Genomic DNA, 27,149 nt, shown 5'->3' on the forward strand with positions numbered 1-27,149 from the left:
GTTCACAAGGATATTGCTAGGATAGGATGGTTTGACTTATAAGAAAATGGATAGGTTGGCACTGTTTTCTCTGGAGTGTAGGAAGCTGAGGGTGACCTTAGAGAAGCTTATGAAATCAGGGTGACCTTATAAAAGCATGAAGAGCATATACAAGGTAAATGGTCTATCTTTTTCCAGGGTAGGAGTGTTTAAAACTACAGGGCATTGGTTTAATGAGAGAGGGGAGAATTTTAAAAAGGGATCAGTTTGTTTCTCCACACAGAGTGTGGTGGGTATATGAAATGAGCTGCCAGAGGCAGTGGAAGAGATGAGTATAACAACAACATTTAAAGACACATTTAGACAGCTACATGGATAGGAAAGGTTTACAGAAATGTAACTGAATGAAGGCAAATGGAACTAAGGTTATCAATTTGGTTGCATAGATGAGCTAGGCTGAAAGGCCCGTTTCTGTGCTGTATAACTATGACTCTGTGTAATCTCTTCTCCTAGAGCGAATCTGTTATCTCAGGAAAATTTTCAGGGAATTTTTGCCACAGTCAAAAAATAGTGGGAAGTAAAAGGATTTGGAAGCTTTTAAAATCCAACAGAAAGCAACTAAAAGAGCCATAAAGAGGGAACAGATGAAATATAAAGGTAAGTAAGCCAATAATATCAAAATAGGATACCAAAATTTTTTTTTTAGATATATAAAGAGTAAAAAAGAGGCGAGAATGGATATTGGACCACTGAAAAATGACACTGGAGAGGTAGTAATGGGGAACAAGGAAATGGCAGACGAACTGAATAAGTATTTTGCATCAGTCTTCACTGTGGAAGATACTAGCAGTATGCTGGACATTCAAGAGTGTTAGGGAAAAGACATGAGTACAGTTGCTTTACCAGGGAGAAGATATTTGAGAAGCTGAAGGATCTGGAGGTAAATAAGATACCTGGACCAGATGGGCTACACCCCAGGGTTCTGAAAGAAGTAGCTGAGACTGTGGAGGCATTGCAATGATTTTTCCAAGAATCACTAGATTCTGGTATGGTTCCAGAGGTCCGGAAAATTGCAAACTCCACTCTTCAAGAAGGGAGGGAAAAATCTTTTCTGACAAATCTATTAGAATACTTTGAGGAAATAACAAGCAGGGTAACAGTGGAGAATCAGTGGATGTTGTACACTTGGATTTTCAGAAGGCCTTTGACAAGGTGCCACATATGAGGCTGCTTAGCAAGGTAAGAGCCTATTAGTATTACAGGAAAGATACTAGCATGGATACAACATTGGCTGATTGGCAGGAGACAAAGAGTGGGAATAAATGTAGCCTTTTCTGATTGGTTGCTGGTGACTAGTGGTGTTCCACAGGGGTTGGTGTATGGAATTGACGGCTTTATGGCCAAGTTTGCAGACAAAACGAAAATAGTTGGAAAGGCAGATAGTGCTGAGAAAGCAGGGAGGCTACAAAAGGACTTAGACAGATTAAGCAAATGGGCAAATAAGGAATAAGAGTGTAATTATTTTCTAAACAGGGTGAAAATTCAAAAATCTGAGGTGTAAAGGGACTTGGGACTCCTCCTGCAGGATTCCCTAACGGTTAACTTAACAGGTTGAGTCGGTGGTGAGAAAGGCAAAAGCAATGTTAGCATTCTTTTTGAAATGACTAGAATAAAAAACAAGGATATAATGCTGAGGCTTTGAGGCACTGGTGAGACCTCACTTGGAGAACTGAGAGAAGTTTTGGGCCCCTTACCTAAGAAAGGAAGCTCACGAAAGTGATTCCGGGAATGAAAGAGTCATTGTACGATGATCATTTGATGGCTCTGGACTGGTAGTCACTGGAATTCAGAAGAATGAGGGGAATCTCACTGAAACCTATGGAATGTTAATAGGCCTAGAAAGAGTGGAGTTGGAGAGTATACTTCCTCTTTACTCTAGGACCAGAGAGCACAACCTCAGAACAGAGGGACATCCATTTAGAATGGAGATGAGGAGGAATTTCCTTAGGCAGTGTGTGGTGATCTTGTGGAATTTGTTGCCACAGGCAACTGTGTTGGCCAAATCATTGGGTGTATTTTATTTTTTATTGATATACAGTGCGGAATAGGCCCTTCTGGCCCTTTGAGCCGTGCCACCCAACAACCTCAACCTAATCACAGGACAATTCACTATGGACAATTAACCTACCAACCAGGTTAATAGATTCTTGATAAGTCAGGGCATGAAAGGTTACAGGGAGAAGGCAGGAGAATAGGGGTTGAGGGGAAAATGGATCAGCCATGATGAAACAGCAGAGCACATTAGATGGGCTGAATGACCTAATTCTGCTCCCATGTCTTATAGGCTTATGGTCTTATCTATGCATCATCTCAAATTCTACTTGCTGTAGATCCTTGTTGATCAACAGCCTTTATGGGACATTATCAAATGCCTTCTAGAAATTTTATGCTCTAGCTTTAAGAGCATCTAACTTGTTACATCATTACTCTAATACACAATTTTATATGCATCAATATGATGAAGTCTAATTTTTCTTGTTCCATGAGTATGGGCCTGGTCTATTCAATCTTTCGTCATTAGACAATTTATTTATTCTAGGAATTAATGCAACATAGTTTTTTTTTGCTTTACTTCAAAAACAAATACATCCTTACTTTAAAAAAGGGAACCAACATTATACTCAGAATTCCACTTAAAATTCTGTAATTCTGAAATCCTGTATATCTTCCCTCTTACAAGAGTCAAAACTAATAAAGTCAATAAATTTAAATTTATTTGTTATAGCCAGTAACAAAAATTAGAATGCACTCAATTCATTAATGACAATTAAGAAGCAAGACACATGTTCTTCATTGGTCTGGCCTACATGTGAATTGAGACCTCCAGACCTACAGCAAGATGCTTGACTTGTAATTGCTCTCTGAAATGGCTTAACAACTGTAAGGACAATAAATGCAGGCCATGTCTATGATGCTCACACGAAGTTAACAGCTCTTCAGTTACAAAGATACTGCAAAATATCTAACAACTGTGATGAATCAAAAGTCCGTTAGCTACTTTTTCATAACAGCTGGAAATTACTTTTTCTATAACTATTAAAAACCAATCTGACATATTGGTGCTGTTGGACTAGAAGATTTTCCAAACAAAGGTTTTTTTTTTATTATTGCTCCCGGACATTTTGATTTTTTAAAAAAAGTTATTAGGCAGTACTATAACAAAATTAAAAATATCAATGAACTAGGTTGTCTTAAAGGGAATGCAGGAACCAGTGCTCTGGTGAGTACAAAGGAAGTACCACAAACATTCCATGTTGAGCCAGATAAAGAATCATTGAAAAATCGATATAGGAAATCACTGGAGTTTTTTTTAAATGTAAACTTATTATTCAAATCAGAACATCACTGTACAAATTGTAGACTCAACAAAATGTTCTCTTTCTTTACATACTGTCACTATTTTTCGCCAAAAGTCTAAATGCTTTTTGATGCATACATTTTGGTACAATATCTAGCACAATCTTAAGTATTGATAGCAACTTTACTTGACCCATTTGTTCATTGCTAACTACATATTTTTTTCTGTTATTCATAATGAATACAATCTGCCCACAAATAACAAGTTTTGCTAAGAATGATTTTGCCCAAAATAAATATACCATCTTAATGCTTCCAGCTGAAAATACCCAAATAATCTATTAACACCAACAGTATCATAATGTTTAAGAAGTTAATTATGGAATGTGACAGGTTCAAAAGATTATAGCATGTCTGCAAGTTTGGAAGCACCCAAGAAAGAGATCGGAGTTGAGTTAACTCAGTTTGTGGACTAATTTTATAAATACCAGGGATTACACAGAAGCGAGTGGAGTGCCATAGTTAGAGTATATATTGTTCATAGCATAACCATTGATATAAGAAAGAACTACTTCAATAACAAGAAGTGATCAAATCCGAAAACACAGGGTGCAGCTATATAAACACAACCCACTCTCTACTGGGTCAGCAGTGGCAATATTACATAGGTAGAAGCCATTGACACAAGTGGTCTGGAAACTGACCAACATGTTCCACACAGGTATGGGCTATAAGCAATCAAGAATTGTTGATCAGATATTACTGATTAACAAGGGGTGAGTGTATAATCAAGTACTGGTATTTGCATTTGTGACTTCATAATCAAGTGGAAAATATTTGTATATTTATGATACAAATTCAGCCAACTGATTCAAGAAAGGTCAAAACATATGAAAAAATACAAAGCAACCATTCAACCATACCTCCCAGAAGCTGTCACTGGCTGTTTCATTCACAGCTGAATCTTCATATGACATGATTGTGTTGATATTATTCTTGCAGGTCAACTGGCAGTTAGAAATCTTCTAAAACTGAAAACAAAGTGGAAAAACGTATGTTAATAGAAATGGCACATAAAGTAACAATACCATCACCTTTCTAGCATAATTGTGATGTAGAATGTGTTTTCATATTGCAATTTCTTTATTAAATTGAGTACAGTGGGACAATTCTGCATGCCATTTAAATAGAGGAATAAATTCAATCTAATATATTAAATTTATAGGATATAACATTTGAGTGTACATGTAGAATTGTCATATCTATAGAAGAGATTTCCTAATATGCAAGAGAATTTCTGCCAGTAACTTATATTAGTGTTGAAGCTGTACATTAGTATGGAGTCAGTCAAAGAGCAGATGAAGCCCAAATCATTTGAGCAAGTCTGATGTGAAAAGTGAAACTAGAGGAGAAAGATGATACAATTTAATGGGAGTGCTCCATAACAAGTTTGAACTGTGAAATTCTTCCAATGCAAAAGGGGCAAATGATCTCAGCAAAACTGCAAGCTAGAATAACAACAGCTGAAAAGGTTCCCAATTTAAAAGCAACACAAATGAAAGATTTACACAAAGTTGAAGGTGATTTACAGCATGAAGAGTAAACATTATATTGTGCTGGTCAGGGCATGTCTTACAAACTTGATCGACTTGTTTTTGAGGAGTTGATGAAAATGCTTGATAAGGCAGTGGATGATGTCTTCATTAAGGCATAACAAGGTCCCTCATCGTAGGCTGATCCAGAAGATTACGGCACGTGGGAATGTACAGGTTCTTGGGTTGTATTCAAAATTTGTTTAGCCGTTGGAAACAGAATAGTGGTGGAAGGGTATAGTTCTAACTGGAGATCAGTGAACCACAGTGTTCCACCTGGATCAGTACTAGGATCTCTAATTTGGACAAAAATATTGGTGGACTGTTTAATAAGGTTACAGATGACACAAAAATTGATGGAGTTGCAGTTGTCTAAGGAACTGCTGGATTTGACCAATGGGAAATATGGGCAGAGAAATGGCAGATGAGTTTAATCAGTGCAAGTGTGAGGTGTACAGTAAATGGCTGGATCCTTTGGAAATGTGATGTACAGGGGGATCCTGGAGTGCGAATCCACAGCTCCCTGTAAGTGTCAACACAGGTAGATTGTGTAGTAAATAAAGCATTACTTGCCTTTATTGGTTTGGACAAGTCACACTGCAGCTGTATAAAAATTTGGTTAGGCCACATTTAGAGTACTTGCATGTACTGTAGTTCTAGTTGCTGCATTACAGGAAGCATTACGGAGGCTTTGGCGAATGCAAAAAAAACACAACATTGGGATGTTGCCTGTATTAGAGACTGTTAGCTACACGGAGAGGGTGAATAGACTTCCCCGAAGTGTTGAACGTTGATGGGTTACCCGACAGGAGATTATAAAATTATGAGAGGCATAGGGTGGATATTCAGAGTCTTTATCTTAGGGTTGAAATGTCAAATACAACAGAGTATAGATTCAAGGTGGTGGGAAGGAAGGTTTCAAGGAGATTTGTGAAATTTTTTTTTAAATATGCAGAAAGTGGTAAGAGGCTGGAATACACTGTCAGGGGAGGTAGTGGAAGCAGACATGTAGGCAAAACTTAACAGGCATTTAAACAGGCATAGGAACAGGCACAAGGCAGAGGGATATAGACCGGGTGCAATTTCAATTGGCAACACGGTTGGCATAAATTTTGTAGGCTGAAGGACGTGCTCCCATACTCTACTATTCCGTGTTCTATGTTCTAAATATTCCACTGGTGCGAATAGCTGGATTTTCCACTATTTTAAAATCATTGTAAGCTAATAATTGGTGCATAGTCATGAATATTAGTACATGTTATTGCTACTTTATGGCTCTCCTGTGTACCTCCATGCATTGCTCAATGTATCTGTCTGCAGTAGCTGCCATATGCAATTCATTTGACAATTCAGAGCGGAATTTTTTGGAAAAGATGTTTCGAGGTCAAAGTGCTGAGATTGTAATCTAAATGCAGAGGCTTTGACAAAGAAGGCTTCATCGAGAAAGCTGAGTGATAATCAGATAATATCTATGCTTTTCTTTTAAACATAGTAATAACATGAAATGGCAGTCAGTGGAATGGAATGCTCCTTCTGTGAAATGTGGGAGATCAGGGAAAGGTCAAGCATTCCTAACAACTATGTCCAGCTGTAGTTCCTCTCAGACCACATGGGAAGCATACTGGAATCACAATGTATTTTATGAGCTTCAGTTAAATGGTCATCAAAGATTCAATAATATAGTAGGCTGGTACTAAGAAGGGAAGGAAGATAGTGCAGGTTCCCTGTGTGGCTATTTTCCTCTCTAATTGGTATACCACTCTGGGGGGGGGGGGGGAGAGGAATTGCCTCTGAGGATAGGAGCACCCAAAGCCGTGTCACCAGAATTGGCTTTGTTGTACAGAGGGAAAGACAAAATGTAGCGTGGTGGTGGTGATCGGGACTTGACAGTCAAGGGGGACACAGGCACAGGCACTTCTGTGTCTCACAGCGAGTCTCAAGGGTGGCTCATTGTCTCCCTGGTGCCAGAGTCTCAGAGTGGGTGTGGAACATTGTGACATGGGAGAGGGAGCAACTATCATCTTACATTGGTACTAATGATGGGAGGGCGAGGGAGAGGGAGAGGGAGAGGGAGAGGGAGATTGTGTGAGTGTGTGTGTGTGTGTGTGTGTGTGTGTGTCCGTCCGTCCTGGAAAGAGAATTGTTTGATTCAAAATTAAAACCAGGACTTCTAGGACTGTAATCTCAAGGTTACCTCCTGTGTCATGTAGGAATGAGTACAGAAGACAGAAGAGTTGAATGGCTAAGGAGGTGGTGATGCAAGGCAAGGGCTTCAGGCAGGGGTTCTTAACCTTTTTTCTGCCATGGACCCATTTGGCAGCCTGCTGAAGCCTGTAGAACCCTTCTCAGAATAAAGTATTAAAAATATAAAAATACATAGGATTACAAAAGAAACCAATTATATTGAAATAGTTATCAAAATATAAAAACAAATTTGCTTCTTTATTAATGCATTAAAGAACAAGATTTATGGACACCCAGGTTAAGAGCCCTGGCTTAAGGTGTCTGGATCATTGGGATCTCTTCTGGGCCACTGTACATCTATATTAGAAACAAGATAGGGAAAGAGCAGGGTCATCCAGATGATTCTCTACTTAACTAGGAATTTGGTAATGTGAAAAGAGAAAAAAAAAGGTCAGGAATTGCTTCTTTTAATAGTGCTAATTCAGACCATATTCTACTGCGTTAAGTTTTCAAGCAGGTTTGTTCTATAACATCTGTAAATACTTCAGCAAAGTATTTGAACTGAAAGCCAATTATCATCAAGTGTATTCACAAACCAATTCCTGAAGCATATTGCTATCACTTTCACACCAAAATGGCCAATGTTTATCAGCCTGACAACCAACTGTTGACATAAATCAACAAAATACATCCCTTAGCTTCCCTGTTAATGATTCAAAACCATGCTGTCATATAAGTAACCATAAACAATTAGGTGGCATCACTTACTCAATTGCACAATACGCATTGAAAATCAGCTACCAACATATCCATGCCTGGGCAAATGGATAAGCAATTCAACTCCTTCATCCATACTTCTGTGATAAAAGGGGCATCTAGAGCTGTTAGAATCAAAACCATCAACCACTAAACCTGTGAAAACCTAATCTGAAACTTGTCCTCTATTAGTAGTTTATGATGCCAGCTGGAATGAAGCCAGTCTTCTGAGCAGATAACAAGAGGGAAGGTGGATTTCAATAAGCAAGACAGGATCTGGGAGACATAGATTACGAGCGCCTGCTCAAGGGGAAAACAACAGCTAATAAGTTAAGGCAAGATAGTCAGCAAGTCCCTCGAGTGTAAGAGGAAATTAGAAGTCCTGCAAAGAGAATTGTGAGTTTGATTCAAAATTAAAAACAGAACTTCTAGGATTGTAATCTCAAGATTACCTCCTATGTCATGTTCTGATGAGTAAAGGAATAGGAAGATACAACAGTTGAATGTGTGGCTAAGGAGCTGGTGGTGCAAAGTTTAAGGCAGGGTTCTTGACCTTTTTTTATGCCATTGACCCCTTTGGCACTATTCCAATTTCTTATTCCTGAGATACATATACTTTTCTCTGATCAAACCAATATCCTTTATTAAATAAGAGTCCTGAAAGAGGCAGTGAACATACCCGATGAAATTTATGTTGCAGTTTGAGAGACAGAAACTAAAACTGGATGTATTGATTGATATTACAGTGGAGTAAAGTTAACTACAGAGGCATGAGAGGGGAAATGGCCAAAGTAGATTGGAAGGGGACACCAGTAGGGATGGCAGCAATGGCAGAAGTTTCTGGGAATAATTTGGAAGATGCAGAATCATTTCTTCCCAAAGAAGTAATATTTTAAAGGGAGGATGAGGCAATCATGGTTGACAAGGGAAGTCAAAGACAGTAGAAAAGCAAAAGAGAGAGAGGTTACAATATTGCAGAAATAGTGGGAAGCTACAGGATTGGAAAGCTTTTAAAAACCAACAGAAGATAACTGAAAAAGCAATAAGGGGAGAAAAGATGAAATATGAAGGTAAGCTAGTCAACAATATAAAAGAGTATACTGAAAGCTTTTCAGTTTAAAAAAAGTAATAAAGAGGCAAGTGTGGACATTGGACCACCGGAAAACCATTCTGGACTTTAAACAAGATGGCTGCTCATGTTGTTATAGGAAATGTACTAGCATGGACAGAAGATTGGCTGACTGATAAAGGGCAGTGAGTGGGAATAAAAGGGGGTCTCCTCTTTTGCTCCTCTGGTTGGCTGCCAGAGACTAGTACTGTTGTTCACGGTTTGGTGTTGGGTCTGCTATTTTTCACATTATATGTTAAAGATCAGGATGACAGAATTAAGGGCTATGTGGCAAAGCTTGCAGAAAATACAAAGATTGGTAGGGGGCGGGTAACGTCGTGGAAACAAGGAATCTGTAGCAGAGCTTGGTCAGGTTGGGAGAATGGGCAAAGAAGTGGTAGAAGTATTACAGCATAAGTATATGGTCATACGCTTTGGTAGACAGAATAAAGGCATATACTAAAAGGCATACAACTATTTTCTAAATAGGGAGAGAATTCAAAAATTAGAGGTATCAGATGGAATATGAGGCGAGTCTCCTCCAATCTGAATTTGGTAAGCCTTCATTATCTGGGTAGCCTTCAACTTATGGAATGAACATCAACAACTTCCATTAATTTCTCTTCCCCTGCTCCGCTTTTTCCATTCACCATTCTAATTGTCCTCTCATCCCTTTTCTTCTCCTCACATGCCCATGATCTCCCTCTAGTTCCCCCCTTTCCGCTTCTTCCATGGTTCACTGTCCTCTCCTATTAGATTCCTCCTTCAGCCCCTTAACAGACTCTTATCCCCTCGCAGATTCTTAATTCACACCTCCACCTACTTTTCCCCACACCTGGTCTCACACATCATCTGCCAGCTTGTACTTCTTTCTCTCTTCAAATTTCTTATTCTGGCTTCCTCCCTCTTCCTTTTCAGTCCACGTGAAGGGTTGTAACTTGAAATGCCATCAGTTTATTCCCCTCAACAGATGCTGTCTTGACTTGCTGCCCTCCAGCATTTTGTGCGCGTTACTCAAGATTTCCAGCATCTGCAGAATCTTGTGTTTTTTTGTATATACCTGATCTATCTAGTTACTCCTAACCAGCTAACACTTACTTGAGGATTTCTTCCTGATATACGATTACACAATTCTGGAAATGTGCCGGGGTTCATTTTCATATCCTACCCAGGAGGGCATGATCCAAAAGTTTGTAATGATTGGGTACAGAACTGCTAAATTTGTTAGTGTTGAATCTGTTTTATGTCCCCACCCAAGGATTCTATAATTACTTTATTAATAGCTTTGAATCAAGAGTTTCACTTGGTCATATACTTAAAATAGCATTGAACGTACAGCATGGTAATTATACAGCAATAAACATCAGTTTAAGTACTGTACAAGTTTTTCTAATGACTAACATACAAATGAAAGGAGTGGCTGAGTTTTCCTTCAAATTGCATTAGCTAAAAGACTGAAATTTTAATCAAGACATGCAAGATCACTGAGGTGTTCTTTTGTACCATCAATAGTATTTGAAAAAATAAACTACAGAAAGAACATAGTAGTCTTCAAATGGTTATCTATACCAGTTAGTCAGTTTACCAGTAAATCATTTTTATGAAACGAAACCCAACTAAAGCAATACACACAAAATGCTGGAGGAACTCAGCGGGTCAGGTAGCACCTATGTTCGGGCAGCATCTATGGAAATGAAAAAACAGTCAATCATCTCGGGAAGAGACCCTTCTTCAGAACTGGAAAGGTAGGGAGAAGACGCCAGAATAAAAAGGTGAGGGGAGGGGAAGGAGGATAGCTAGAAGGTGATAGGTGAAGCCAGGTAGGTCATCAAGATAAAGGACAGGAGAGGAAGTAATCTGATAGGAGAGTGGACCATTGGAGAACTGGAAAGAGGAGGGGACCCAGGGAAAGGTGACAGGCAGGTGAGAAGAGGCAAAAGACCAGAGTGGGGAATAGAAGAGATGGAATACAACGTGTTGCTCCTCCATCCTGAGAGTGGTCTCAAAGTGGCACAAGAGAAGGCCATGGACCAACATATTAGAACAGGAATGGGAATTAAAATGTCTGGGAAGTTCTGCTTTCGGTGGATCAAATGGAGGTACTCGACAAGGCAGTGCCCCAATTTATGACGGATCTCACCAATGTAGAAAAAGATGCATCGGTAGCACCCGGCACAATAGATGACCCCAGGAGGTTTGCAGGTGAAGGACTAGAAGAGCTGTTTGGGGCCCAGAATGGAGATAAGGTAGGAGGTAAATGGGTAGGTGTAGCAATTTGGCTTCTCATAGGGATAAGTGTCAGGATGGAGATTAATGGATTAGTGGGGAGGAATGAATGGACAAGGGAATCACAGAGAGAGTGCCCCCTGCAGAAAGCTAGGGAAGGGGGTATGGGGAGGTAGAGATATGTTTGGCAGTAGGATTCCTTTGGAGATGGGTGGTAGGTGAGGACAAAAGGAATTCTGTTACTGTTAAGGCAACGGGAAGATGGGGTGAGTGGATATTCTGGAAATGGAAGAGATGTTGGGTGAGGGCAGCATCAAAGATGGATAATCTATTTGAATTTCATGCTCATTTTAAACAATTTCTTTATTCCACTCAAATTAGTAACTGCCTATCAAGCTTCTATAATCACCAAAGGGTCAAGAGAATTCTACTTAAACAGTGCCTAAGGGATGGGATCCTATTGACTGCTGAACTTCACTTTCAATATACCTTCTGTAAGATTTTGTACATTAAGTACAAAGGTCTTAGGCACATGTAAAAAATTCTGTAAAGCAAAGATGCTTTCAAAAATAATGAAAAGTTTCTAAATATTGAAAAAACTATAAAAGAGCAGTAAACAATGAAAAAATCCAAATCAAATCAATATTTGGTGTGACCACTCATTGTCTTTAGAACTGCATCAATTTTCTTAGGTACACTGTCATGCAGTTTTATTAACAAAATCAGCTGGCAGGTTGTGCCAAACATCTTGGAGAACCTGCCACAGTTCTTCTGCAGACTTCGGTGGTCTCCCTTGCTTCTGTCTCTCCAGGTAATCCCAAGACAGCCTCGATGAAGTTGAGATCAGGGCTCTGTGGAAGCCATACCATCTGTTGCAGAACTCCTTGTTCTTCTTTTCACTGAAAGTAGTTCCTTATAACCTTGGCCGCGTGTTTGGGGCCATTGTCCTGCTGCAGAATGAAGTTTGGATGATCAGATGCCTCCCTGATGTTACTGTCTGATGGCTGAAAATCTGCTTGTACTTCTCAGCACTGAGTTTCTATTAATTACCAGATGACCAACCCTATTTGGAGAAATGCAGCCTCAACCCTGCAAGGAACTCCACTGTGCTTCACTGTTGGCTGCAGACACTGATCCATGTTGTGCTCTCTAGCTTTTCGACAGACAAAGTGCCTCCAGTTTAAGCCAAAAGTTTCCAAATTTTGACTTGTCAATCCAGAATACTTGCTGCCATTGTTCAATACCCCAGTCCTTGTGTTTTTGTGCGTAGGTGAGTCTCTTGGCTGTTTCCAGTTCAGAGAAATGACTTTTTGGTAGCAACTCCTCCATGAACCCATTTCTGTCAAGACCTCTCTGGATTGTAGAGGGTGTACTTGAGTTCTAGTGGTTTCTGAGAGTTCAGAGCTGATCGCAGTGCTGGACTTCTGATTTAGAAGGGCCATCAGTTTGATGAACTATTTCCGTGGCCAACCACTGAATTTCCGGTCTTCAACCTTGTCCGTTTCTTTGTACTTCTTCAGAAGAGCTTGAACAGAACATCATGAAACTCCTGTCTGCCACAAAGTTTCTATTTGGGCGAGACCTTGCTGATGCAGAATGACCACTGTGTTTTGTTGCTATGCTCGTCATTGCCATCATGTAAGAACTGACGATTTGAAAGTTGAACTGTCACATCTGCCACACCCTCACCTTTTAGTTGCCTAGTTTGATTCCTTCTGCACCTGTTTGTTTTAATCAGTTTAGTATATTCAATTCATTATGCCATTGATTATTAGCACCTGTTTGTTATCTTTGTTTAATCATGCACTGGGCCTACAAAAAGCCTACAGTACCTACAAAATAATCAAGTTTTTAATTTGAAAAGTGATCTATTACTTAATATGTAACTTCCTCTCATGAAATGCAAAAAATTCTTTAACATTTAATTTTTTGGAAAATGAATGTTTAGAAATCTAAAGTTGTTCTTTTCTACTAAAACACTCATGCAAAAGACAAAAAATAAACATCTAAAACAAAATTTGTATTAAAAAACTTAGGATGCCTAAGACTTTTGCAGAGTACTGTAGCTAATTTTGAACAAAAATACAATAAAGCAACTTGTCAACTTGAATTCAATGAATAAAACATTAGAAAACCATAATACAATTTATCAAATATAATGCATTTTAGCTCCCCTTGTAATTACTGAATTTTGTCCTTACTATGAAAATTGGATATAGAATACTCATTGAGTAAGTTGTCCATTTCTTTATTAACCATCTGGACCAGTTTTTGTAGGGCCCTACAGTCTTTCTAATTCTTTTTTTCCAAAATATATCCATTCCAACCATCTAGTTCAAATCTTTACCCATTGCAATATTAATCCTTACTCTCTGCATTGTGAGGAACCACTTGCTCAAAGTGTTGTGCAGATAGTCAAGTTATACCTCTGTGCACCACTCTTCCCTATGGTTTCTTAACTTGTCTGTTAATGACTATCAAATCTCTCATACCAGTTTCCCTCTTCCAAGGATCCCATAAAGGTATCTATCCTACAAAATAGTCAAATAATCTAGGAACTTCTGCCCCTGAACATTTCCAAATATGTCAGGCTTTTCCTAATGACTTACCAACTATAAAATTTCTTGCAAGCAGACTGCATATTTGTAAAATTCATACATAGGCCTTCAACCTGCCTGGTTTGCAGTCAACATAGTGCCCTACTATGTGTAAAGTAATTTTATGAAATGCAGAACATCACTGAGCAAGTAACATTATATGGCTCTCTAGAGCTCCCCAAAATTACTAAAGAAACAAGCACACGTTGTTTTTCTCACTACATAAAGTCAGAGATCGACACTTTGGGCACCAAAGTTGGGAATTACCTGCAGAGTTTTGTGTTTCTATCATCCAGAGTAAATTGGAGATAAATAGACATATTTCAATCACTTTGTAACTGCCCAGCCATTCTCAATAATTGTTTTTGTTTCATAAACATAGTAACTTCCATAAAAATCAGCCCACATACTGTAAATAAAATAATTTTACTGTGTTTTTTAAAGATCCTTCATGAATAGACTAATGAAAACACTTCTCATGGAAGAATTGAATCATATACAGCTTATGGTCACTGCATCTGGAGAATTGGTTAGCAGACAGGAAGCAAAGAGTGGGAATAAACGGGACCTTTTCAGAATGGCAGGCAGTGACTAGTGGGGTACCGCAAGGCTCAGTGCTGGGACCCCAGTTGTTTATAATATATATTAATGACTTGGATGAGGGAATTAAATGTAGCATCTCCAAGTTTGCGGATGACACGAAGCTGGGTGGCAGTGTTAGCAGTGAGGAGGATGCTAAGAGGATGCAGGGTGACTTGGATAGGTTGGGTGAGTGGGCAAATTCATGGCAGATGCAATTTAATGTGGATAAATGTGAAGTTATCCACTTTGGTGGCAAAAATAGGAAAACAGATTATTATCTGAATGGTGGCCGATTAGGAAAAGGGGAGGTGCAACGAGACCTGGGTGTCATTATACACCAGTCATTGAAAGTGGGCATGCAGGTACAGCAGGCGGTGAAAAAGGCGAATGGTATGCTGGCATTTATAGCGAGAGGATTCGAGTACAGGAGCAGGGAGGTACTACTGCAGTTGTACAAGGCCTTGGTGAGACCACACCTGGAGTATTGTGTGCAGTTTTGGTCCCCTAATCTGAGGAAAGACATCTTTGCCATAGAGGGAGTACAAAGAAGGTTCACCAGATTGATTCCTGGGATGGCAAGACTTTCATATGAAGAAAGACTGGATGAACTGGGGTTGTACTTGTTGGAATTTAGAAGATTGAGGGGGGATCTGATTGAAACGTATAAGATCCTAAAGGGATTGGACAGGCTAGATGCAGGAAGATTGTTCCCGATGTTGGGGAAGTCCAGAACGAGGGGTCACAGTTTGAGGATAGAGGGGAAGCCTTTTAGGACCGAGATTAGGAAAAACTTCTTCACACAGAGAGTGGTGAATCTGTGGAATTCTCTGCCACAGGAAACAGTTCATTGGCTATATTTAAGAGGGAGTTAGATATGGCCCTTGTGGCTACGGGGGTCAGGGGGTATGGAGGGAAGGCTGGGGCGGGGTTCTGAGTTGGATGATCAGCCATGATCATAATAAATGGCCGTGCAGGCTCGAAGGGCCGAATGGCCTACTCCTGCACCTATTTTCTATGTTTCTATGTTTCTATAACGGAACCTCTGAAATGATAACACCAAAGGATTTAAAGTCGCTAACCCTCTGACGAAGACTAGCTAATAGACCTGCAGGTTCCTCCTCCTGAAGTCAATAATTAGCTCCTTGATCTTGCTAACAGGTTTTTGTTGTGGCACTACACAGCCAGATTTTCAATCTCCCTCGTGCTGATTCCTCAACAACTTTGATTTGGCCAACAGTGGTGTTGTCAGAAAACTTAAATATGGCATTACAGCTGTGCTTAATCTCAGTCATACATACAGTGGCATGCAAAAATTTGGGCACCCCAGTCAAAATTTTTGTTACTATGAATAGCTAAGCGAGTAAAAGATGAACTGATTTCCAAAAGGCATAAAGTTAAAGATGACACATTTCTTTAATATTTTAAGAAAACTTTTTTATTTCCATCTTTTACAGTTTCAAAATAACAAAAAAGGAAAAGGGCCCGAAGCAAAAGTTTGGGCACTCTGCATGGTCAGTACTTAGTAACACCGCCTTTGGCAAGTATCACAGCTTGTAAACGCTTTTTGTAGCCAGCTAAGAATCTTTCAATTCTTGTTTGGGGGATTTCCACCCATTCTTCCTTGCAAAAGGCTTCTAGTTCTGTGAGGTTCTTGGGCTGTCTTGCACGCACTGCTCTTTTGAGGTCTATCCACAGATTCTCGATGATGTTTAAGTCAGGGGACTGTGAGGGCCATGGCAAAACGTTCAGCTTGCGCCTCTTGAGGTCGTCCATTGTGGATTTTGAGGTGTGTTTAGGATCATTATCCTGTTGTAGAAGCCATCCTCTTTTCATCTTTGCGGCTTTTTTACAGACGGTGTGATGTTTGCTCCCAGAATTTGCTGGTATTTAATTGAATTCATTCTTCCCTCTACCAGTAAATGTTCCCCGTGCCACTGGCTGTAACACAAGCCCAAAGCATGGTTGATCCACCCCCTGTGCTTAACAGTTGGAGAGGAGTTCTTTTCATGAAATTCTGCACCCTTTTTTCTCCAAACACACCTTTGCTCATTGCAGCCAAAAAGTTCTATTCAAAAGTTCAAAGGAACATCTAAACAAGCCTGATGCATTTTTGAAACAAGTCCTGTGGACTAATGAAGTTAAAATAAGTATCTGAAGTGCTTGATTATAGTCAGCTGCTGGTGGTATGTGGTATGTAAACTGTGGTTAGGAATCTGGAGGAGAATACCTTAGGTCAATAAAACAGATGGCATTTGACTGTTAGGTGTTCAAGGTCAGGGGAACAAGAATCAAGAATTAAACTAAACTACTACATTGGAGCACCATCAAGAGTTTATCATGAACCACACAATTCTACCTTTTGCCTTTTCTGAATCAATAGTTTGATCAGCAATCTGTATACTGAGAAGCCTTCTGGTCTGATCATTGTATCTGAGTGCTGACAGAAAGCCATGTCTTGCTCAGACAAAGGACACAACAATCTCTCTCATTTGAATTGGATTGACTATTTCTTACATCCTCTACATACAGGAGTAAAAATCTTTATGTTACATCTCTATCTAAATGTGCAATGTGCAATCATAGTAATTTATAATAAATAGAACAGTCAATGTAATATAGAGTACACTCAAATCAGCATGAGTTCATCAGTCTGATGGCCTGACAGAAGAAACTGTCCCGGAGCCCGCTGGTCCTGGCTTTTGTGCTGCGGTACCACTTCTGGATGGTAGCAGCTGGAATAGATTGTGGTTGGGATGGCCTAGGTCCCCAATGATCCTACGGGCCCTTTTTACACACATGTCCTTGTAAATTTTCCTCTGATACAGCAATCTGGCCCTCAGCTCCTCAATTTTGTTCTCCAACGATGGCACATTTGCTAACAAGATGCTGGGTAGAGGGGCCCTCATCCCTCTGCATTTCAGCCTGGCTTGGAGTCCCCACTCCTCCTGCTTAGCTTCTGGCCAATTCCATTCAAAGGTGCTGTACCTGCCTGGTCTGCTCAACCCTTCAGACAACTGTGAAATTTGTAGACCATTAAGTTGATTTAAAAGTACATTGCTAGAGGGAAATTACATGCTGCAGACTGCAGTGAGAGCAATTTGAAAGAACAGTTAGAAGCACTGTATGTAGCCTGCAGAATGTCACCATTGTTCACTTGCATCATCTTGTCTTAATAGATAATTAGATCCAATCTGTGAAAATTTAACAAACTTTCTAATATGATTGGAGCAAGGGTTCATGAATCTTTTTGAAAAGTTACCCCTGTATATCAAGCAACACACATCAAAGTTGCTGGTGAACGCAGCAGGCCAGGCAGCATCTCTAGGAAGAGGTACAGTCGATGTTTTGGGCCGAGACCCCTCATCAGGACTAACTGAAGGAAGAGCTAGTAAGAGATTTGAAAGTGGGAGGGGGAGGGGGAGATCCAAAATGATAGGAGAAGACAGGAGAGGGAGGGATGGAGCCAAGAGCTAAACAGGTGATTGGCAAAAGGGATATGAGAGGATCACGGGACAGGAGGCCCAGGGAGAAGGAAAAGGGGGAGGGGGGGAAACCCTAATAAATATTGACTTCTTTAACTTCTGCTAATGCCCCGCCTCCCCCTCGTACCCCATCCGTTATTTATTTATATACACACACATTCTTTCTCTCTCTCTCTCCCTCTAACTATACCCCTTGCCCATCCTCTGGGTTTTTTACCCCCCTCCTCCTTTTCCTTCTCCCTGGGCCTCCTGTCCCATGATCCTCTCATATCCCTTTTGCCAATCACCTGTCCAGCTCTTGGTTCCATCCCTCCTCCTCCTGTCTTCTCCTATCATTTTGGATCTCCTCCTCCCACTTTCAAATCTCTTACTAGCTCTTCCTTCAGTTAGTCCTGATGAAGGGTCTTGGCCCGAAACGTCGACTGTACCTCTTGCTAGAGATGCTGCCTGGCCTGCTGCGTTCACCTGCAACTTTGATGTGTGTTGCTTGAATTTCCAGCATCTGCAGAATTCCTCATTGTTTGCCCTGTATATCAAGTTCAAATGCACTCAAAATAGCATAGGTTAAGATCATACACTGTGGTGCCTGTCTCTACCAGTGCTGGAAAGCAGAGGCTTTGCAACTCTGAAATGTACATACTGTACTGTATTGACTTTTTCCTAGTAAATGCTTGTAAAATCAGTTCAATGTCATTTAACATTTTGACTAACGTGAAAATTCACAATTCAATATATAAATAAAAACGAATGCCAGCTTTGGTACATTCCTGGTTGAACTTAATCGTCAATAATAATGATTTTTAAATGCTGATAATTACAAATACTTTGGGAATTACATTGCAGGTTCCCCTGAAAAAATATATACATGTGCTACTAGTGTTTCTTTGGATCTTGATAAAGGGCACTATCCAGAATTCAACAAACAAATCATGCAGCAGGCATTCTGATCACAAATTCTCAGAGATGCTAAGAGCTACTTATATCCAAAAAAACCAACAAAGAATCATAGACGAAGAATCTGCAGATGCTGCAAATCCAAGCAACACCCACAAAATTCTGGAGGAACTCAGCAGGCCAGGCAGCATCTAAGGAAAAAACAGTCCACGTTTCAGCCAAAGACCCTTCGGCAGGACAAAAAAAATCAGCTCATCTTTCTGCACTAGATGAGACTGCACTTAACAAAGACAACTGATACTGCAGCATATATCCCACTGAAGTGGACAATCTGAAGCTTTACTCACATCCACAGTTTTAAGTATGTCCATATGTAATACTGTATTTTAACAAGATTATACTGTATACTGAAGCAAATTTGTACACAGCCTCAACTTAACCAAACACAAAAGAGCTAAATATTGCACTTTCTTAATCTGAAAGCAGTCAGTTACAACAAAGTATTACTTAGACACCATCAACTTCACAAAAGAACATCTACGATCTTTCATTTTCCATATTTACAAATACAAAATAATCACAATGACAAAAAATATACTTCCCTGTTTAGATTGCCCAGTTTTATTCCTTTTTAAGATCTTACACATACGTAGCTGCAGAGTTTCCCCTAAAATTAGAAAATGAATTGTGCATAAAGTGTGAAGAATTAGTGCCTTTTTGATTAACCCTTTCTAAAATCATTTGATCTTTTAAGCGTCAAGTCTAATGCAGTGCAGAATTTATATTTCATATCCATCTCAAGTCATGTTCCAGATCTAAGCATTAAAGTTTAAGACCATTTCTGGCCTTAAATTTTAATGCTTAGTGTTAAACAGTTGAAGTCATTTTTAACAGTTTGTTTTGTTAAAATCAAGATATTTTGCAATGTGGGAAATAGATCAACTGGAAAATTGTGTGGAGCGGTGGCATATGGAAAAGTGCAAGAGAATGCAGACTGGGTCATCTAATACTGGCCCACCATACATAGAAGGGACATTAAAAACATTGACATAGAGACCTTCATAATTCTCTAAAAATTATGACATAGGGGATAGGGTAGCAAAGAAAGAATTTTGCATGTTTGCCTTCATAGGCAGAGATATTGAATATATTGGGATATCATATTGAAGCTGCTACCCTACGTAATTCTCGTCACCAGACCAAGGAAAAGATGTGACAGAACTAAAAAGAGTGCCGAAAACAATTGAATGTTTTAAATGAACCAATTTAAAACATAACTGTTTATATACCAATATTATCTCAAATATATTATGGAAAGTGCATTACAACCCATAAGAGGCCAAACAACTTGTTTTAGCTCAAATCGTATAAAAATATTTCCCTCTTTTTTTTCTTTCTTTATTAATCATTTTATCGATTTAAAAGGGAACATAAATGCAAACATGAGAATTATCTCATATATATATATAAATAACAATACATATATATATATATAAATAACAATACAAACAGAGATTGAAATAGACATCATCAAAATCAAACATAGTGTTAAGCTAGTATATAATAAAAAAGGAAACAGCTATTCTCCTCTTATCAGTTCAAGAAGAGGAAAGAAAAAAAAACTTTGAATTTTAAATGAAGGAAAAAAGACCCCCAACTACACTATACGAAAAAAAAGAAAGAAGGGACTGGGCAGTCCATTCTGTGGATACAACCAAAAAAAAGAAAAACTTTCTGATCAAATCTAAAACTTCAAAAAAAAAATTGGAAGAGTAATAAATCAAATAAAATGAAAATATTGAATAAAAGGTCACCAGATTTGCTCAAATTTAAAGGATGTATCGAATGTCCGACTTCTTATTTTCTCTAAACTTAAACAGGACATAATGGAAGAAAGCCGATAAAAGACAGTAGCTGGATTAGAATGCTTCCACTTCAGTAAGATGGCTCTCCTAGCCAATGAAGTCGAAAAGGCTATCATACGTTGAGCAGAAACAGGAATATTTCCTGGTTTCGATGGGGTAATCCCAAATATTGCCATAAGTAAATTAGGTTGTAGGTCCAGATCCAAGGCTTTTGATAATATTTTTAAAACATCTCTCCAAAAATTGTCCAGCTTTATACAAGACCAAAACATATGAGTTAAAGTGGCCACCTCACTATTACATCTGTCACAAATATGATTAATGTTGGAAAAAATATGTGCTAGTTTATCCTTTGACATATGGGCCCAATGCACTACCTTGAACCGTATCATGGAATGACAGGCACAAATAGATGAGTTATTAACCAAATGAAGAATTTTACTCCATTGATTATCTGAAAATGACTCTTGAAATTCTAATTCCCAAGCACATTTAATTTTATTGTTAAATATCATTCGTAAATTCAATATCCATTTATAAATTATAGGTATCAACCCTTTTTGAAGTGGTTTAAGCTGAAAAAGAGCATCTGTCATATTAGGTGGATAAGCAGAAGGGTAATTTGGCAGCAATCCACATAAAAAATTCCTAATATGTAAATATCTAAAGAAATGTACATTAGGTAAACCATATTTATCCACTGACTGAGAAAAAGACATTAAACAGTCCTGTAAAAACAAATCGAAGTTGTTATTCCCACTGTTTTCCAAATTAAAAAGGTCTTATCCAAAATTGATGGTTTAAAAAATAATTAAAATGGATATTACTAGAAAAATATTTCCCTCTTTTCTAGCTGATGACTTGCAGATGTTTATGGGTGAAAATGCTTCTGACACCTGTCTTGAAGCTTCCTTTAAAAAAAACAATTTTAACTTAATTTCTCATTCTTATATCAAGCACATGCTGAATCGACATTCCTTATCTGCCTTACATGAGCCAGTAATATTTTACATATAATGTTTCATCAATCACTTTTTGCAGGCACTAATAAAAGTCCAGTTTCTAATCAATTTGTCTCCTTGATATTTGGGATTGCTCTCATCTTCCTCTCTGCCCTGCTCCTGCCACCATGCCCAAAAGATCTCTTCTCAGGGTACTGCACAGTTAGAATTGTTACAACACAGAATGCATTGTTCTTTGCAAAGAAACCCTGTCAGTCTCAATGCTTCGTTTCTTTTTATAGCTCTGCAACATTTCTTTTCTTGTACTCTATGTAAATACTGGCCATTTTAGTCATTATTTTCACAGCACATTCTACTTGTTTCCTGACCCCAGCCCCTTCCCCAAACAATTAGAGTACACAATCTGATTGTTCTGTTCCTGCATATCTTTTTGCTTTGAACCATTTAGTTGATGTCTTCCCTTCACTTTCTTTACACCGCTGTTAAAAACTATCTGCCATTTGTCTGTCCATTCTGCCAGCCTTTGCCCTCTACTATTCACCTCACTCTTGACAACTCTTATCTGCAAATTGTGAATTTTGCCCTGAAGTACTTAATTTTATCTGCATGAAAAACAAATTAATTTGACAATGAAATCTTTCATGCAAACTTGTAGACCAACAAGAGACTGAATCGTGGACTGTGTAATGGAAGAAAATGTCAGTGGATTCTAACACATCAAGCAATTTCTTTAATTCTAAACTATACATGAACATATATAATTTTAGCTCTAGAGAAAATTACAAAGGCTGAGTAAAAGACAGATTTGAAAATAAGGAGATAATTTTAAAATTAACTCATTGTTTAACAAATATAACTCAACAAGGGTAAGGACAAACGGGTAAACAGGACTAGAATGAGTAATTCAAGGGCTGCACTATTTTGGAATTATCTTTAATTTACAGAAAGTAGAATTAAAGAGGTGGCCAGCCCGGAGAATACTGATAAATCTGCAGAAGCAAAGGCAATGGATTACGTTTCTGTAGCTGATGAGTCAAGGCAGAGGATGATATTACAAAGGCCATTTAGTGGTGGCGCCAAAGGTCAAAAGTGTCCACATAATATCAAAGTTGCAAACAGCCTGGTTCAATTTTAGAGCCTTGTCAGGGACAGGGATTGATGTGATATTTTGGATTCTGAGGTTGTACCCATGCTGACACAAGACTGAATGTATTTTCAAATAGCATTACCTAGAGGCAGCAAGTTGATGAAAAGCAAGAGGCAAAAAGGGTATTCTCAAGTAATTGCTCATGCCACAAGAGGCGGGGGGGGGTGGGGGGTGAGATTCTGGCTGTGTTCAGTCAAGATCCTTTTCTGTAAGTTTGGGCCAAAATTTCTCATCATTTGCTTTAAGGATATTGGTACTGGTAGTGGTTTATTCACATGCTTTAAGATACAGTCAACTGATCAAAACATTGCACAGTGCACTGAACTAGAATAATCCAAAACAGTAACAATGCAAAATAAAGCTACCAAAACGATGTCATGCTGGTAAACAATAAAATGCAAAATCATAATGAGTTAGATTGTGAAGTCAAGAGACATCTTATTGTACGAGGTCCATTCAAGAGTCCAATAACAGTAGGTTAGAAGCCATCTTTGAGCCTGGTGCTATATGCTTTCAAGCTTTTTTATCTTTTGCCCAATGAGAGAGAGGGGAGAAGGCAGAACGTCCAGGGTGTGTTGAGTCTTTGATTATGCTGGCTGTTTTAATAAGGTAACAAGTATATACATAGTCTATAGAGGTGAGGCTGGCACTCATGAGGTGTTGAGCTGCATTCACAACTCTCTGCAGTTTCTTGCAGTCACATATAGAGCAGTTACCATGCAAAGCCATTATACATCCAGACAGAATGCTTTCTATGATGCATCAATAAAGAAATCTGTAATGGTCAGCAGGGAAATGCCAAATTTTATTAGCCTCCTGAGGAAGTAGAAGCATCCTTCACACCTAGGAACTTGGAAGTTCTCAACCTGAACATCACTGATGTAGACAACAGCATGTGCATCACCTCCCTTTCTGAAACCAATGACTAACTCTTTTGTTAAGGGAAAGATAGTTGTCATGACAATAGGTCACCAAGCTCCATCTCTTTCCTGTATTTTGACTCATTGTTATTTGAGATACAGTCCACAACAGTGGTATCAACTGTAAACCATAAATGGAGTTAGAGCAGAATCTGGCTTCAGACGCAGAGTTGGGGGCTGAGGATGCAACCTTGTGGGCCACTATAAACATACCTATAACTTTCTCCTTGCCAAACTACAAGCCACCACAAACCAAGATGCATTATTTCTGTATCTTACTTTCTTCCTTTCTCCATTTTAGTGTTTCTCCAGATCCAACAGATTTGTTTTTCCTCCGCTTGTTCAGTTTTAGTCCTTTCCCCACCCCCCCAATCAAAATTGTTGCTTTGTATTTCTTGTTATTTGAGTGCACCGATAGAAAATGCTTATTTAAACCATCACTTCTCTGCCAAGCTTGATTCCCATTAAGTCCACTGTTCCTTTGTGTTCTCAATGATTTATGTCAAAAATTTCAATCTCTAACTCAATTTACCTTGTATTCTCTCCCTAATTTCATGGACCTCTCAAAGTCCAAATTAAATTTATTATTGAAATACATATATATTACTATATACACGAGATTGATTTCATTGTAGTCTTTAACAGCGGAGATAAAGAAAACAGAATTTCTGAAAAACTATACACAAAGACTGACAATAACCAATACGCAAAAGACATACTGCAAATAAAAAGAAATACTGAGGAGTTTTAAAGAAAACTTCAAAGTGAGCCTGTAGGTCAAAGAATCAGTTCAGAGTAGTGGTGATTGAAGTTATTCACAATGGTTCAGGAGCCTAATGGTTGTAGATTAATGCAACATACATCAAAGTTGCTGGTGAACGCAGCAGGCCAGGCAGCATCTGTAGGAAGAGGTACAGTCGACTTTTCAGGCCGAGACCCTTCGTCAGGACTAACTGAAGGAAGAGTGAGTAAGGGATTTGAAAGTTGGAGGGGGAGGGGGAGATCCAAAATGATAGGAGAAGACAGGAGGGGGAGGGATAGAGCCGAGAGCTGGACAGATGATAGGCAAAAGGGGATACGAGAGGGTCATGGGACAGGAGGTCCGGGAAGAAAGACGGGGGGGGGGTGACCCAGAGGATGGGCAAGAGGTATATTCAGAGGGACAGAGGGAGAAAAAGGAGAGTGAGAGAAAGAATGTGTGCATAAAAATGAGTAACAGATGGGGTACGAGGGGGAGGTGGGGCTTTAGCAGAAGTTAGAGAAGTCGATGTTCATGCCATCAGGTTGGAGGCTACCCAGACGGAATATAAGGTGTTGTTCCTCCAACCTGAGTGTGGCTTCATCTTTACAGTAGAGGAGGCCGTGGATAGACATGTCAGAATGGGAATGGGATGTGGAATTAAAATGTGTGGCCACTGGGAGATCCTGCTTTCTCTGGCGGACAGAGCGTAGATGTTCAGCAAAGCGGTCTCCCAGTCTGCGTCGGGTCTTGCCAATACATAAAAGGCCACATCGGGAGCACCGTTCGCAGTATATCACCCCAGTCGACTCACAGGTGAAGTGATGCCTCACCTGGAAGGACTGTTTGGGGCCCTGAATGGTGGTAAGGGAGGAAGTGTAAGGACATGTGTAGCACTTGTTCCGCTTACACGGATAAGTGCCAGGAGGGAGATCAGTGGGGAGGGATGGGGGGGACGAATGGACAAGGGAGTTGTGTAGGGAGCGATCCCTGCGGAATGCAGAGAGAGGGGGGGAGGGAAAGATGTGTTTAGTGGTGGGATCCCGTTGGAAGTGGCGGAAGTTACGGAGAATAATATGTTGGACCCGGAGGCTGGTGGGGTGGTAGGTGAGGACCAGGGGAACCCTATTCCTAGTGGGGTGGTGGGAGGATGGAGTGAGAGCAGATGTACGTGAAATGGGGGAGATGCGTTTAAGAGCAGAGTTGATAGTGGAGGAAGGGAAGCCCCTTTCTTTAAAAAAGGAAGACATCTCCCTCGTCCTAGAATGAAAAGCCTCATCCTGAGAGCAGATGCGGCGGAGATGGAGGAATTACGAGAAGGGGATGGCGTTTTTGCAAGAGACAGGGTGAGAAGAGGAATAGTCCAGATAGCTGTGAGAGTCAGTAGGCTTATAGTAGACATCAGTGGATAAGCTGTCTCCAGAGACAGAGACAGAAAGATCTAGAAAGGGGAGGGAGGTGTCGGAAATGGACCAGGTAAACTTGAGGGCAGGGTGAAAGTTGGAGGCAAAGTTAATAAAGTCAACGAGTTCTGCATGCGTGCAGGAAGCAGCGCCAATGCAGTCGTCGATGTAGCGAAGGAAAAGTGGGGGACAGATACCAGAATAGGCACGGAACATAGATTGTTCCACAAACCCAACAAAAAGGCAGGCATAGCTAGGACCCATACGGGTGCCCATAGCTACACCTTTAGTTTGGAGGAAGTGGGAGGAGCCAAAGGAGAAATTATTAAGAGTAAGGACTAATTCCGTTAGACGGAGCAGAGTGGTGGTAGAGGGGAACTGATTAGGTCTGGAATCCAAAAAGAAGTGTAGAGCTTTGAGACCTTCCTGATGGGGGATGGAAGTATATAAGGACTGGACATCCATGGGGAAAATAAAGCGGTAGGGGCCAGGGAACTTAAAATCATCGAAAAGTTTAAGAGCGTGAGAAGTGTCACGAACATAGGTCGGAAGGGATTGAACAAGGGGTGATAAAACAGTGTCGAGGTATGCAGAAATGAGTTCGGTAGGGCAGGAGCAAGCTGAGACAATAGGTCGGCCAGGACAGGCAGGTTTGTGGATCTTGGGTAGGAGGTAGAAATGGGAAGTGCGGGGTGTGGGAACTATAAGGTTGGTAGCAGTGGATGGGAGATCCCCTGAGTGGATAAAGTCGGTGATGGTGTGGGAGACAATGGCCTGGTGCTCCTTAGTGGGGTCACGATCGAGGGGTAAATAAGAGGAGGTACCCGCGAGTTGTCGCTGTGCCTCGGCAAGGTAGAGGTCAGTACGCCAGGTTGTAGATTAATAACTGTTTCTGAACCTGATAGTATGGGACCCAAGACTTCTGCATCTCCTATAATTGTAAAAAGAGGTCATGACATGGGGGGGTCTTTGAAGATGGACACTGCTTTTGTGTGGCACTACTGCATGAAATATACTCAATGGCAGTTCCTGAATTTGTGTTCCCTCAATATATGCTATCTCAAGTCTTCTCTTCCCCTATAGTCTTAATCAGATTAAGCCACCTCTGACCATATTCTTGTATCTCCCTTCTGGTTCCAAGTCACTTAGAAGGACATCTTTAAACACATTCATCTTAATTTTTATCACTTCAAATCCTGAGTGAATTTCATTGTTTATGTTGCATAAAATTTGTTTAAGGGCTAATTTCTAAGGGGATCTTCAGAGGAGAGGAGAAGATGGCGGCGCGACGCAACTCACAGTAGCCACTCCAGTGGTGATGTCTGTTATTTGTCAAGTAAGGATGGAGACAGACGT

The 27,149-nt window shown here is 39.8% G+C and overlaps 1 protein-coding gene across 3 annotated transcripts in view; it reads right to left on the bottom strand.

Moving 5' to 3' along the window:
- LOC134351621 (protein kinase C and casein kinase substrate in neurons protein 2-like) overlaps positions 1-27,149 on the bottom strand; it is a 106,877-nt gene that overhangs the window by 40,345 nt on the left and 39,383 nt on the right. For 2 of the 3 annotated variants that reach the window (XM_063058017.1, XM_063058019.1), the window contains one exon: positions 4,260-4,367. In XM_063058017.1, coding sequence (XP_062914087.1) covers positions 4,260-4,313 — 54 coding nt within the window. In that variant the 5' untranslated portion in view covers positions 4,314-4,367. Of the gene's footprint in view, positions 1-4,259; positions 4,368-19,359; positions 19,425-27,149 lie in introns of all 3 variants that reach the window. The other variant, XM_063058018.1, reaches the window with a different exon arrangement.

The sequence above is a fragment of the Mobula hypostoma genome, chromosome 9, assembly GCF_963921235.1.
Source record: "Mobula hypostoma chromosome 9, sMobHyp1.1, whole genome shotgun sequence".
In the NCBI taxonomy this organism is placed as follows: Eukaryota; Metazoa; Chordata; class Chondrichthyes; order Myliobatiformes; family Myliobatidae; genus Mobula; species Mobula hypostoma.